This window comes from Callorhinus ursinus, unplaced genomic scaffold, assembly GCF_003265705.2.
Source record: "Callorhinus ursinus isolate GAN/ISIS: 27379988/994484 unplaced genomic scaffold, GSC_fseal_2.0 scaffold8, whole genome shotgun sequence".
Lineage (NCBI taxonomy): Eukaryota > Metazoa > Chordata > Mammalia > Carnivora > Otariidae > Callorhinus > Callorhinus ursinus.
Window position 1 is genome coordinate 49334689 of NW_027397070.1, and position 15460 is coordinate 49350148.

The 15460-nt window shown below is 48.1% G+C and overlaps 1 protein-coding gene across 8 annotated transcripts in view; it reads left to right on the top strand.

The window, feature by feature from the left end:
* The window catches only part of ADCK1 (aarF domain containing kinase 1), a 182600-nt gene that overhangs the window by 107049 nt on the left and 60091 nt on the right, over positions 1 to 15460 (top strand). For all 8 annotated transcript variants that reach the window (XM_073895654.1, XM_073895653.1, XM_073895658.1 and 5 more), the window contains one exon: positions 8384 to 8542. In XM_073895654.1, the coding sequence (XP_073751755.1) occupies positions 8384 to 8542 (159 nt within the window). The remainder of the gene's footprint in view (positions 1 to 8383; positions 8543 to 15460) is intronic.

The window sequence follows — 15460 nt, forward strand, 5'->3', positions numbered from 1 at the left end:
AGGGCTTGGTGGAGAGACTCACGAGTCCCGAGTGGTGCCGGCTGGGTGGTCTCACAGAACCAGAAGATCCACTTCCAGGTGGCTCAGTCACGTGGCTGGCAGCCCAGCTGGGGCTGGGGGCAGGGCCTTGGGTCCTTCCAGGTGGCCTCTCCACAGCTGTTGGGGCTGGGTTCCAAGAGTGAGTGTCCCATGAGAATCAGGTGGAAAGCACCTGACCGTTGTATGACCTAGCCTTGGCAGGCACATAGCACTACTTTTTCCTTACTCTGCTGGTAAGAACAAGAGTCACAGAGGCTCCCTTAGTTTAAAGGGTTGGGGAATACTCTACTTCTTGATGGGGGCATGACCAGGTTCTAGAAGAGCATCAGAATGGGAGGTATTGTTGCAGCCGTTTGGGAAAAGACAGTCTGCCAGAACTACTCAGTGTTGTCAAATGGGAGATAAAATTAGGAAAGCTCGGGAAAAGGCCTCTCAGATTTGGTGATTGAGAGTCTTTGGGGTGAGCAAGGAGAATGGGATGAGGGGCTGGGGGTAAACTGAGGCCCCAGGGAGTGGAGATGGTTGTCACTCAGGTGACAGTGGGGAGGGTCCTATGGTACTTGGAACAAAGCACACGATTAGAGGCGGGGACTGGAGCAGGCTGTCACTAATGGGGAGGGTGTCCATGGAGTGGGGGGGGGGGGCGCTGAGATCCAGGAGAGAGAAGTAACTGACAGGTGTGGTCCTGGGGGAGACTCCAGGGATCAGGCTGTAAGGACCTGGGTGGAAGTATTAGCCTCGGTCAGCCTTTGTTCGGAGCCCAGAGGAAGGTGGTGAGGCTGCACACAGATGAGGGGGCAGAAGGGGATGGCAGAGGGAAAGTGGCAGCTGAGTTGTACCAGCCTGATAGCCCTATTTTTTTCACTGCAGTAGGAGGCAAGACCATCTGCTGAGAATGAGGGGGTAGGAGGTGGCATTGGAGGCCAGGGATGGGGGTGAAGGTTTGGAATAGCTGCTCTGTGTGTTGGAAAGGGAGCTGACCAGGGCTCGGGAGCAGGGTTCCTGAGTGGCACCGGGCTTCCATCTGGAAACCCGAGTTTTCTGGAGCACCTGTCAGTGGCTACGCAACAGCCATGGTTGGGAGTGAACTGGGAGTGAATTGGGAGTCTCGGAGCATCCCTGGGTGTCCTGAGACCCGGCAGCCACTCCTGTGTCAGGGAGGAACCTGCCTCTCCCCAGCAGTGCCATCAGGACCCACTTGGGCTGGAAGGACAGCTGACACCGTTTCTCTACGCAGAGCCTCGCTGACTCCCTAAGTGATGGCTGCCGGCAGGTCAATAGCAATAATAGCGCTAATAAAGATTTGGCATCTTACTCCTGGAGATAAGCATCAGATGGTTTCCTTGGGAAGTACGGCCTGGCAGCCGAGTGCGGAGTACAGAGGGGCTCGTGAACAGTGCCTGAGGCCGAGGTCACCACCTCCATGCACCGTCAGCCTTAACAGCATCACCGATGGTGCTGCCTTGTCGCTGGGCTTGGTCTCCGGTGGAAAACATCCTCCCTGGCTTAGCCTTCTCTGTAAAACGAAGATAGAGCCTAACTGGAAAGCTCATTTCGTTTGATATTTGAAATGAGTCTTATAATTTTGTTCCTGAGTTCTGACCTGGAATAGTACCTTGGGTTTAGGAATGAAAACCCCAGAGAGGTTCTTGTGTGTGTTAGTGGGAGAAGAGTGATTTCAAGGGGGGCATTAGGGCCACCTTAGCCACCAGCAGCTTGGAGACAGGGTGAGGAAAAGCGTAGCTTTCTGGTGCTTCCTTTTATGACATCTCCAGGTACTTTGCATCCTCATGCCTCACTCCCACTGCCCGCTGTTGTCCCTCTTTCTTCTCCAACTCTGTGATGCCCCCCAGCATTGTCTTGAGAGGAAGATAATCTGACTAGAGTAATTCATACTAAGGAGAGAGTGACTAATAGGTGTAACCTTTGAATATTTGCAGTTGAAGAGGTGAGCTGCTAAATTCAAATACATATCTGCTGTAAAGACAGGTCTGGGGGTGAGGCTTTTGAGAGTGAGGAGGTGGGGGACTGCTACTGGTTCTATCAGTTAAGATGCTTTAGGCTGCAGGTACCAGAAAAATCCAACTAAAAGCAGGGTAAATAATAGTAACCTATATTATGTCACATTTTAAGACACCTAGAAGTAGTGTTGACTGTTCCAAGGTTGACTGATCCAGCACTTCACTGTGGTTTCTAGGGACCCAGGTTCCTTTTGTCTTCTACTCTGGCTTGCCCTTCTGGGTAGTGCTCCTCATGGAACCAAAACAGCTGCGGCAGTTCCTGCTGTGACAGGTAGATGACATCCAGTGCCAAAGAGGGCCTGTTTCTTCCCTCATATTCCTTATCAAAAAGGAGCCCCTCAATAGCATTTCCTTCATTTCTCATTGGCCAAAAGTAGGCCACATGCCCAAGTCTAGATCAGTCTCGGTGAGAGACATGAGACTGATCATGATTCACCTTCTTAGGTTAAGGCCTGCCTTCCTCGAAGGACACGAAAGATGCACAGAATTGGGGTTTTGTTAGCCCAGGAAGGTGAGGGAAATGGCTTTTGGGTTGGCACCTACTAGCACATGCCACCTTCGTGTTTTGTGTCTCCTGTGCACCTGGCGCTCCTCTTGGGGCAGGGGACAGTCTCTTGGATGGACTGTTGAATGATGGCAGGAGGGTGGGAGCCAAGTTTCGGTAAATGGTGTCTGATGCACCTGACGGTGTTGGTGACTTTGCACAAAAGAGAAAGGCACAGCCAAGGGTGTTTTTCAGCTTTGTCATTATCACCTGATATTGTCCTTTAATAGTTGGGGCAACTCTACTTCTAGATGCATGGCCAGTGACTCTTATTGATTTGAGTAGCTGTCCAGAGCCAGACTAATTGGGCCCAGAGATTGGAACAATGATTCAGCAGGAAGGGGTGAACTGACAAGGCAGAGTCTGTTCGTCTGCTGGCGGGCTGGCTTTGCCCCAGCTCTTGCCCACAGTAGCAGGGAGCTCAGCCGGCTAGATCTCACTGTTGTTCTCACTGTCAGAGAGCACGGCAGGACTCAGAGGGCCTGCGAGCTGGTGGGAAAGCCATAATCCCCAGGTCCCAGTAGCACCACCCTGTATCACTCCCTGTTATCTCGTAAGCTTCTGGAATTGATGATGAATACTCCCTTGCTCTATCAACCCCTAAAGCATCTAACTCCTGCTCTCCATGTACCACCTGTCCCCAGGGCACTCTCCCACACGGGGGTGGGACTCTGGTCTGAGCACCAGAATCGAATCCGCTGTTTGATACCATCTGGCCCATGCCAAGGATCTCTAAAAATAAAGACCTGTGATGGTCAGGTCGTTGACGTTTTTTGAACAACATTTTTAGTGCACGCTTGTCTGTCATCTTGTTTCTTTTCTGAATGTGTTGATTGAACAGTGGGTGGCTAGGTAATGTTTGTGTTGGCACAGACTCCCAACAGCTGATTTTATTTTCTAAAATACATTAAAAAACCCCAGAGATGTAGACTATCCCATGGAAGCTTCTCTCCACCCTATAATTCTGTTTTGTAAAAAGTGTGCACTTTAATAACTTATCGGAACAAAGATAAACCCCATGAATGGCAAGCTATTTACATCACTCTGAATTGATTTTTGATCCTTGTCGAACATCCATTTTTACCAGTTCGGATCCGTGCAGGCGTTCTATTTAGCATGCTGTTTTCCCAGAGAGCATTATTTCTTTTATAAGATATAATAACTTAATAATAGTCAGTCTTACTTCGGTTGCAGTTTTAACAGTCCACAACGGTTTTTTTTTACACCTTATCTCACACTTCCTATTGTATTATGCTGTGTTGCATTGCATGAGTCAGGGCTGCGTAAAGAAAGGAGTGAAAAAACCCTGGGTCCAAGTCCCGCATTTGAAATGACAAGCTGTGACCTTGAGAAATGCTTTAACCTCCAGGAACCAGTTTCTTTTTCTGTAAAATGGGCAAGAAGAAGATTAAATGAGAGCATGTTTATAAAGTGCCTCATAGCACAGTGCCTGGTATGGGGTAGGTACTACTAATAACAATTTCCTTTTTTTTTTTTTTTTGTTATTATGAATAGCAGTCACTAGTTTCCAAACTTTTATGTGACTTTTTTCCATTATATTTCTGTGTGGCTCACAATTGATTTTTCCTCCTGTGAGCCAATGACCCTATAGGAAAATAATTTCATTGTTCTACCTTGAAGGAAATGTTAATTGTTGAACGTACCTTGATTGACTCATAAGGTTTCACATCACGTAGAAAATTCTCAGGCATTCCAAAACTGTGGTCACTGAAAATTCAGAGGTAATCCCTTTCCCCAACTGAAACCTCAGAAATAGAAAAACTTAATTTATTTGAGTAAGACACATGTGAACATATAATCATCTCCAGGGAGAAGACTAACCCTTTGAAATGTTCATTTATTCACTCATTTATTCACTCAGTTATTCACGTGAATATTCAGTAAACATCTGCTGAATATAGAGTACGTGCTAGGCACTGGTGGAAACATTGGCTGTTGGAAGAATTTTATGGAGAAGATACATTTTGGGAGAAAAATCAAAAAGCCAAATTGATAACAACACCTGTTTTATTTTAGTTGACTGCAGCTGTTGTCAAAAAGGAAAAACTTAAATGAATCTACTTAGGGCAGGCTTTTAGAAAGGGAATTGGATGAAAACAGAAGGTGAAACAGTTTTGTTTTATTCTTCTCAGCCAAGAAAAGTCTCTAATGGCAGCAGCCCAAACCATTTTAGATTTGGACCAGATGACTCCTAACCTGACCCATTTCCCTCCCCCCGCCCTTGAAGTTCAAGGGGTTGGTAACCCCCCTGAATTATGTACAAGATTATGTGAGTATGTACATTTTCTGGGCTTCATAGCTGGCATCAAATTTTCAAATTGGTAGACTTCCTATAAAAGGGGAGGGTATCCTTTTATAAAGCGGTGAACCACTGACGTCCATTCCAACAGACCCTCTCATCACATATTAACCAAGGGAGTGACTCAGCCACTACCCACACAGTGCTTTAGAAACCAGCTTTATGAGTACTGTAAAGTTTTTTGGGTTATGAATTGGTTTACGAATTAGTTATTAGCAATTAATCAAATCTTTGCTTTTATGATTAATGACATTAGGTATTAATAATAACCAATAGTACTAGTAATGACTAATTGTATAATTGATTAGTAACAGAAAAATCTGTAAAGTCCCTTTCAAATGCTGTTTGGATAGCAATGATATTTCACAAATAACAGTGACCATATATTAAACCATGAGGATTTATCATTTGGCCAGAAGCCTCATCCCCGGGTAGAGACCCCACTAGGGTACATGTGGCTCCCTGTGTACGCCCACGTTGGCCCTGGGTGATTACCTAGGAGGGAGTCAGGAATTTTTTTTTTTTTTTTTTTTTTAGATTTTATTTTTTTATTTATTTGACAGAGAGCGAGAGAGGAAACACAAGCAGGGGGAGTGGGAGAGGGAGAAGTAGGCTTCCTGCTGAGCAGGGAGCCCGATGCAGGGCTCGGTCCCAAGACCCCGGGATCATGACCTGAGCCGAAGGCAGACGCTTAACTACTGAGCCACCCAGATGCCTCAAGGGAGTCAGGAGTTCTTGATTGAATGAATGACTGAGCCTTACTGTGGTTCCTTCCCTTGTCCCTCCTGGGTGAGAACCTCTAGGATCGAGGCTGGAGCAAAACGTCCAAGAGGTTTCTCCCTGAACTCGGAGCCCAGAGAATAGAATTCAGGTGTTTTCAGATGTCAGCTGTGCACTTGGCCCTGGCCCCTGTGAGTGCGTCTGTTTCCCCATGCACCAGCTCTGCCTCCCCTTTGGTGGCAGCTGAGGGCCGTCTGAGGGCATGGTGATGAGACGCGATGCCTTGGGGGCCGTTGGTCCCCACTGCCTGGGCCTGACACATGCCGTCCGGGCCTTGCTGTTGCCACCTCTCCCGCCTAGCTTTGTGTGACTCAAACAGAAACAAAACATAAACTAAATCAATTATCATAAGGTCACAGGTCTAGCCCATGAAAGACTAGACAAGACTTAAAAGAAATTAGACTGCAGCCGAATGTAATTAAAAAGGGTTTTGATAGGAATTGAGTATAATAATCTTGTGTGACGATTCCTTTAGAATGGCATCTGGTACATCGTCTAGGACACAGGGTTTAAAGACAAAGCCGTAAATGCCTTGTAGTTAATGGCCCTGCTTTAGATCTCTTTCTTTTGTATTGCATGTGCCTATCACAGTGCTGGGCATCATACAGGCCAGGGCAAAAGGAAGCTTAAGATGAGGTTCATAGCTGGAGCTCAGTGAGTCCTTCTGGGTAGATGGGATGGCATCTTAGTCTGGTCAGGCTGCTATAACAAAATGCCATAGACTGGGTGGATGGCTTAAATAAAAGACATTTAGGGGCACCTGGGTGGCTCAGTTGGTTAAGGGTTCGACTTTTGATTTCGGCTCAGGTCATGATCTCAGAGTTGTGAGATCGAGCCCCGTGTTGGGCTCCTCGCTGGGCATGGAGCCTGCTTAAGATTTTCCCTCTTTCTCTGCCCCTCCCCCTCCACTCACACCTGCTCTCACACTCTCTCTTAAAAACAAAAACAAAAACAGATGTTCATTTTTTGTAGTTCTGGAGGCTGAAAGTCCAAGATCAAGGTGCTGGCCAATTCAGTTCCTGGTGAGGACTTTGTGCCTTGAAAAGATCTACCTTCCCTGTGTGCCCCTATGTGGAAGAGAGAGCTCTGTCTCTTCCTCTTCTTGTCAGGACGTGAAAACCATCATAGGGTCCCCACCTTCATGACTTCATTGAAACCTAGTTACCTCCCCAAGGCCCCATCTCCAAACACCATCACCCTGGGGATTAGGGCTTCAGCATTGAATTTGGGGGGATACAAACATTCAGTCCACAACAGATGGGGTAAGTTTTTGGTACCAATGGGCCCATAATTTTTTAATTCTTTTTTTTAAATAAATCTTTTTGTAAAAAATATTTATTTGAGAGAGACAGAGATAGTGAGAGAGAGCACGAGTGGGAAGGAGAGGGAGAAGCAGACTCCCTGAGTTTGCTGAGCAGGGAGCCCGATGCGGAGCTCGATTCCAGGACCCTGGGATCATGACCTGAGCTGAAGGCAGACGCTTAACTGACTGAGCCACCCAGGCGCCCCAGGGTTTTTTAATTCTTGTCATTGCTGTCTGGCATAACCAGGGAATGGAGATGGGCATTCTTGGAGAACTGGGACTATAATCCATATCAAGAATTTCTGGTAGGATTGGTCACTTTGAACACTGGAAGGAGGGCTTAAAGTAGAACAGGAGAGTTCCTTTCTGTGTTTCTCTTGGGAAATGCATCTCCCATGTTCCTGGCCTCAGCCTCGTCACTTACTGCAGAGCCATCATCCACAAACATTCCAGATTCTCTCGAATCCAGAGCCCCAGTGTGGGGCAGCCTCAGAACTGAGTCCCAGCCCATGGTGGGGGTCATGGCATGCTCTGCAGATGCCACTGGGCTCCTTTTCTCTGCCAGGAACGTTTAATTTCACATCATTAAACTGATAAATGCCTGTAAGTCTACTAAAATCCCGCTTTCCATCATGTCCTCACTCAAGAATCCATAATGTGGCCAAATTGCCAGAAACCTGAGCTTTTTATCCCAGTGGTCACATCCCTTATCTCTTACTCCTCCTATCTTATCCAACCTTGTTTTCTTATTCCAATGTGCTTTTTATCAAGCAATATTTTAGACATGCGAGAAGTATAGAAAACAACATTATAAACACTCAGGTACCAACCCCTCAGCTTAAGAAATGAACAGAATGCCATACAGTTGCAGCACCCTCCCTGCCCTTTGTAAACCGGACCATGAGGAGCAAGTCTGGGTGCAGCCAAGGCAGCAGGCGGCGAGTGAGCAAGAGCGAGGGTTTGGGGGCTGGGTGGACTCAAGTGGAATTCTGTCTCTGTGCTTCCTTGCTGGGCAAATTTGGGACAGTCATATAGCCTCTCAGAGCCTTGACTTCCTCATCTGTAAAATGGGGGATAAGTGTGTACTGCAGACCTCCCAGAGTTGTGAAGACTGAGTGGAACAATAATGTAAGGGCTTGGCCCAGCACTGGGCACGCGGGGAGTGCTTGGCATATGGGGATTCTTACTGCTGGCAGCTCTTGGGCTCTTCTCATCTTGGACATGAACTACAGGGATAGGCCCCTGGGAGCAGGGAGGCCTTGCTTCAGGTGAGGCCCAGGGACTTGTCAATGCCCAGACCCAGGCAGGAGGGCAGGGAACGGAGCTCCTGTGGTGCATGCTGTGGGCTGACTGATGGGGTGTTCGGTGGACTTCAGGTGCTTGTCCTGGCTGTGAAGCAGCTGTTTCCAGAGTTTGAGTTCATGTGGCTGGTGGACGAAGCCAAGAAGAACCTGCCTTTGGAGCTGGATTTCCTCAATGAAGGGAGGAATGCTGAGAAAGTGGCCCAAATGCTCAAACACTTTGACTTCTTAAAGGTACGAGGGGCGGGGCAGGGGGGGCACGGGGGTCTGGTGAGGGAGTGCGGGGGAGACTGGTCCCCGCCCTGAGCATCCCCCGTTTGCCGGACATGAGTGGGGGTGCCTCCTTCCCGAGCCTGAATGATTTGTCCCTAGTGTTGCACGTTAGAGCTCTTGAGGGCAACGTTGCAAAGGTATACCAAGTGTGATTGTTGACCTATCAGCCAAACAGATGTTTATTGAATAATCTGTAATTCTAAGACACCGAGTGCTACCCAAGGGCCACTAAGCTGTGGTCTCTGCCTCTGTGAAGCGCGGGATGAGGACTTTAATGATGATGGTAGTTAATGCTACCATGCTCTGGCGCTGTTCTAACACTATACATTTATTACCTTGTTTAATATACAGTCAGTTCTCTTAAAATGCAACGTATGTGTTCCTAGAAACCTCCATAGTAGGCAGACTCACACAACAGAAACCCCAGGGCTTATGGGGAAAATAGGGCTAGGCTTACCACAGTGCCAACAGACACATGACAAGATGCTCAGCATCACTCATTTTCAGGGGAATGCAAACCAAAACCACAGTGAGATATCACCTACATTTGCCAGAATGGCTAGAATCAAAAAGACAAGAAGTAACAAGGGTTGGCCAGGATGTGGAGAAAAAGGCACCCTTGTGCCCATTTAGTGGGAATGTACATTGGTGCAGCCGCTGTCAGAAAGAGCAAGCAGGTTCCTCAAAAAACTGAAAACAGAACTAACATATGATCCATATAGATGCAGCCTTGTGTTTATTACTGCATTATTTACAATAGCCAAGATATGGAAGCAACCCAAGTGTCCATCCACAGATGAATGGGCAAAGAAGATGTGATATATACACAATGGAATATTACTCAGCTATGAAAAAGAATGAGCTCTTGCCATTTGCGACCACATGGATGGAGGGCGTGTAGTGCTAAGTGAAATAAATTGGACAGAGAAAGGCATATTGCCGTATGATCTCACTCGTATATGGAATTTAAGAAACAAAAGAGATGAACAAACAAAAAAGACAAACAAAAAAGTGGACCTAAATACAGAGAGCAAATTGGTGGTTGCCGGAGGGGAGGTGGATGGAGGGATGGGTGAAATAAATGGGATTAGGAGTCCACTTACTGTGATGAGCACTGAGTAGTGTATACAGTTGTTGAATCATCCCCCTGTAAGTAATGTAACACTGTTCATTATACTTCAGTAGAAAATAAAATAACGAAAAGAGACAATTCACAAAAGAGAAAATGCAACTTTAAAACAGTGTCACCCCTGAGGCACTGGTGGGAATAATAAAAATGAAAAAATAAAAGAAGGTGGGAATCTACTAGAAATAGCATAGTTTTATGCATGTTAAATGGCTAAGAAGTACGTAAGACCACAGAGCACATGGCACTCTCTCATGACATCTGCTTGTGAGGGTGGGCATCAACAGTTGCCGCTTGTGAATTATTGTGAGGTGGTGGAAGGCCGGTCATCTGGAATTGGACGAAAGCTGTGACGCCGGATCTGCATGGGCGGGGCTCATGACACCCGTGGTGATGCTGGGGTGTGTGTGTTTTGTGTATGCCCGTGTCGTGCAGTCTGGCGGGAAGCAGTTTCCTGCATTCACATGGTGCTTCTGGGGGAGGATAGCTCACATAGGCCAATGCAAGATTTGCGTTATGATCATACTGCCCCCCTAATATATCAATTGCGTTAGAAAAAATTTGTGTTTTCAAGTATTATAGAACTGCCTGTCTGAGGATAGAAGACACTTACTGTGGGAAACAACACCAAATGATACAAAGTAGCAGCTTTGTAAGAGGTCCTGCTGGTAAGTGCTCTCCGTTCAGAGGAAGGGAGTCCCGTGGTGGATCAGCGCAGGGCAGGCTCTGCTGAGGAGCCGGCACTGCAATGGGTCTTTGAGGATTGGCCTGATGTTCCCCATGGGCTCCACGTGCTTCTCCCTAGATAGATGCACGCCAGCACCACTGTTCTTACAACATATTTGGTCCTTGTCAGGTCTTGGACCCACTTACCCTGCGGGTTCCTCTTCATGGTACAAGGGGTTGGGCCCCTCTGGTACTCTGTACCAGAGAGCTTGACTTTCAACTCTTTGAAGAGATCAGCCCTTCTCTCTTCACAGGAAGCCCGGAGCATGCGGGAAGGGAAGTCACAGAGCCGTTAGGAGCTCCAGGTGCTAGTTCCAGAGCAAACAGGTCATGCTCTTCTTGGGGAGGGGGGTCTCAGTACATTGAATGGGAAGGTCTCTTGCTCTTGACTAAAGTGTTCATGTGGCTTCTGAAGACACCATAAGAAATGGAGGTAGTGTTTATGCTTCTGCCATCCAGATTTATTAACGGAGACGGGGGGACTGAGACTGTACCTACCCTAGCCACCTGAGAATCCTGAAGCTCAGATCATGGGGGGGAAAGCCGCAGCTGTGGATCGTGTAGTGTCTTCACACTGAGGTTGGTGAAAGATGTGGCCGTTGGCCAAGTTTGACCCTTTGAGTGAGCTGAGAGTCAGGTCTGTCTGGATGCCTCCAGTACTATGTGTGACTGCCTTTTCCTCTGCTGACCATCACAGATCTGGACATGCAGACCCTCTTGTGCCTGTAAATCCCCATGTGCAGACTAGATCTGGTAACACTGCCCCAGCCTTGAAGTTCAAGCCACCAATTCAATAAAAATGTGGCTCTCTCAGACAAGGACTCATACTAACTCATTAGCATGGTGCCATGGGGTCTAAACTATGTTTGCTTCTGCTTGCATCTCCCATGTCTTCCACTGCTTTATCCCACATTTCCTGAGCATTTCCTGAACTTGTTGTGTTAGGAGTTGGGGGGGCCTGGCTGAGAAAGAGATGGTTGGCTCCTACCTGAGAAAAAGTCCCATCTAGTGGGGCACAGACACACTATGTTGCTGCAGTCCAGGCCTGCGCCATGCACAGAGGTACAGCCTGTGACAGAGACTTGACTATGTTTCTGTGGATGCCCAAGAGCAAGCACTTCATTCTACTCAGGATAAGGAGCTCAGAGGGGGCTTCCAAGAAGTGTTGAGTGTACAAATGGGTAGGCAATATTGACTAAATGTTTCTTCTGCTTCCCCGGACGCTATGCAGGTACCATGACATTGGATCCTTCCAACAGCCATCACCCCATCTTACAGGTGACAGTCTTAGACTAGAGGAGTCAGGGCTGCAGCCCAGATTTTCTGATTTCATCTCTGGTGCTCGCTTGAGGACATTCTGTTGCCTCTTAGCTGGCAGGGTGCTCCTCAGCACCAGAACTATGAACCAAACAGAACCATCTCCTTCACCGTTCCCATGGAAACAGCAAATCATCCTCTGGCTGGGGCCAACTAGCATCTCCCAGACCAAGACATGTAATAATAATAATAACACAAATTTCTGAAATGAGGATGCCAAATGGGTAAATAATTAATGTAACAATTTGACCTGCCGCTTCTAAAACCCACACACTGTTCCTAAGACAATGGTGTGACTAAGGCTCCTGAGTAATTAATTTTGCCTAAACACATAACAAGTGAGGAGCAAATTTTGCAGTGTGAACCCAGTTCAGCTCTTAAAACTGGAGATAGATTGCCTTTGCACACGGGCATCCCATCACAACATCTGTGCGTAATTAAGCCTCAGCGAAGAGTTTACCTCTCAGTGTTTGAGGCATCTTCCAGTGGGGTTTAATAACCTCAGCCCTAAGCTCTAAATCTCTGAGCCTTGGACGAGCACCGAATGGAAGTGTGGGGTCAGGGAGGCCGGGAGAGGGTGAGAGGGCAGCCAGGCTGAACGGTCAAGACCAGGGCATTTGTGGGTCTGTTGTGTATTGTGGGGAGGGGCCAGGGCAGGTGGTGAGGTTTGTGACCAGCCTGGGGGAAAGCTGGGACAAGGGAGGAGGGAGAAGCCTTAGGAGCACAGGGTTTGAGACCAGGAGAGATGAGAGTGTGCCAGGACATGTGGAGGCAGGGAGAGGCAAAGCAGTCCTCTCCTGAGTGGACCCGCTTCAGGGGGTCACTTCTTAGGTCAAGGTAAGGATCCTGGGACTCTCCAGAAATTGTGGGCAGACCTTGAGGGATGTGCATGCTTTTGGAGAAGCACCACGGCTTACTATGAATCTCAAAGATGAAGAACCGCTGGTGTAGAATAATTAGTAGGAGTTAATATTTTTTATGTGCCTGTGCTATGTGAGACACTTTTTAAAGTGCTTTGCTTGTATTTACTTCTTAATCCTTATACAGTCCCATGAGGGAAAGGCCATGATTAGCCCCTTGTCAATGGCAGGGAAATTGAGGCCGGAGAGATTAAACCATTTGTCCAAGGTTATACGGCTTCCGGGAAGGGGCAGAGGCGGGTTCTGGATGGAGGCAGCCTGGCTCCAGAGCCTGCGGGTTTCACCGTGGTGCTCTTCTGCCTTCATGAGAGTTTATGGGGCAGATCTGAATTGTGCTGAACTGTCTGTAGCATTAACCCTCAGCCCTGGTCGTGTGTCAGAACCACCCGTGAAAGTCTGCATGGCTCTCATAGGGCAGCTGGGGTCTGTCCAGCAGGGGCTAAGTGTGTGCTGTGTGTCGAGCACCAGGATTCCACACATGCTAGTAAGAAATTGGGAATATTACTTTGCTGTATTGTCATCGCCATTTTACAGGTGGGAAGCTGGCGCTCCGGTTATAAAACCTACCCAAGGTCACGCAGCTTGGAAGGAGCAAAGCCAGGGCTCCAGCCTGGCAATCTTCCTCGGGGTCTGTGCTCTGCTTCCCTGGGCTCCCCAGGGGATGGGCACGGGCCCAGGCGAACCAGGGCCTGCATCACAGGTGTGTTGACCAAAGCACAGGAACAGAATGGAACCATGGGGTCAGGGCCAGACTATGAGGCTGAGGCCCAGGTTCTCGGGCTGGAATTTTCCATAATCTGTGCCTTCCTTCTTGGGATCAGGATTGGTCCCAGCATGGGGTGGGGGGGCAGGTGGAGCCCATGGGAGTGGGGCCTCTGATTTGTGTCAAGGAGATAGACTATTGAACTCAAAGTTCTGATGGCCAGGGTGTGAACCTGCCTGTGGGGTCAGTGGGTCCCCCTGGCCACGACCTCCCTGGGTTGAGTTTTGTTTGTGAGGGGCCATGGGAGGGTTCTTCTCATTGCCTCTTTAGAATGATTCTCTTTCATCTTTCTCCACTTTGATGGAAGGAGCAGAAGGCATGGGGATGAAACATGGGTGCTGGGGTGAATTTCAGGTTATGCTCCCAAACCCTCCTGCCCATAGGGTGATTTAGGGGCAAGTCATTGACCTTAGGTCCCACAGTCAAGCCAAGTTTCTCCTAAGTGAGCAGGGAGCAGATTTGCATTTTGTAGTCATTTCTGTGATGTAGTTGTCAAGGGCCAGTTTGCGGTCCTCTCTGAGCTCCCATGATAAACCTCTCTACCTCCCGGGTTTGGTATTCTGTCGTTTCAGATCTAAGCTGCTGCCACAGGGGCCATTGTGTCGTCTGACAGGACACTTGCATTGGGAGGGAGGCTGGGGAGAAAGGTAGAGGAGGGGGGAGTGCAGTGCTTCCACCGCCCTGATTAACAAGCTCAGAGAGTCTCCAGACTTTGGGGTTTCTCTTTCCATCTGTGGCTCTTTCAAGTGGTTTTCCCCATTTGCCCCAGGCAGGCCCAGATGGGGGTCTGACCTCGTGTCACCAGAGCCCCAGGCACCCACTGCCAAGCTTAGGTTTCCAAACAAACCGAGAAAAGGACTTAACCTCAAAAATATGTCCCTTCCATTTGGAAGCCACAGCCAACAACAGCAAACTTTCACTCATATTTTTAAAGATAGCTTGTGAAAAGTGCCACGCGAGACTGAATTTTAAGCTCACAGTCATAGAGAGTCACAGATTTCTCTACTAGCCCAGATTTTCAAATGGCAAGAACTGCAGGAAAGTGGCAAACCACAATGGCACCTTGACTTCAGTTGGAACCTTTGTTCCAGGGACCCTGGAGTGTTTCGCGCATGTTTGCAGCCCCAAGCATCCTCAGAGCTCCTTCTTGAGATGGGGAAGGAACAGTCCTTTGTGATAAGGAAAACTGAGGCACTGGAGGTTAAGTGGATGGGTTAAGACATGGTAGTATTTGCAGAATGAGGAAGGAAAATAGGATTCTTGACTTGAGGGCTGTGGTCTTATTGCTAGATGAGTTTTGGGGGTCAAGATGAGGGAAGTCCTTATTCCCCCAAACCGTTGAATTAACTGCCCTTGTTTCTTTCTTTCTTTTTCTATCTTGTTTTATTTGTAAGTGAAAACAAGCCCATCATGAGTTGTTCGGGAAACGTGGCATGCCGATATCCCAGTCATTCCTCCCTCCTGGCAGTGGGGGTGCTCTTGGCTGTCAGTCCCTCATCGGGCAACCCAGCAGCCCTTGGTGCAGTCCCAATTCTTGTCTCATGCTGGGGAAATCTGTTCTCTTTTTGGCCACTGGGTGTTCTTAGAGTCAGAGGGAGTTGGAGAGCATATTAATTAGGAATGCATTTGTCTGCAAGTAACCAACAGCACAATTTAGAGTGTCTTAAACAAAAAAAGACTTATTTTCCTCACATGGCAAGAAGGAGTACAGCAGTTGCCTGCTGATATTGTGTTAGTGGTGTGATGGTATCAGGGCCAGCATCTCTGATTTTCTTGGACTTTTCCTCATGGTTGCAAGATAGCTGCTGCAGCTCCAGGAATCACATTCACTTTCAAGGTAGGAAAGGAGGGTAAGAAGAGTTGCACCATTTACAAACATTCCACCCCCCCCTTTTTTTTAAGATCCCATTATTTAATTTGAGAGGGGGAGGGAGAGAGCGCACACCAGCACTGGGGAGGAGCAGAGAGGAGAGGGAGAAGTAGGCCCCCCCCTCTGAGCAGGGAGCCTGATGTGGGGCTCAATCCCA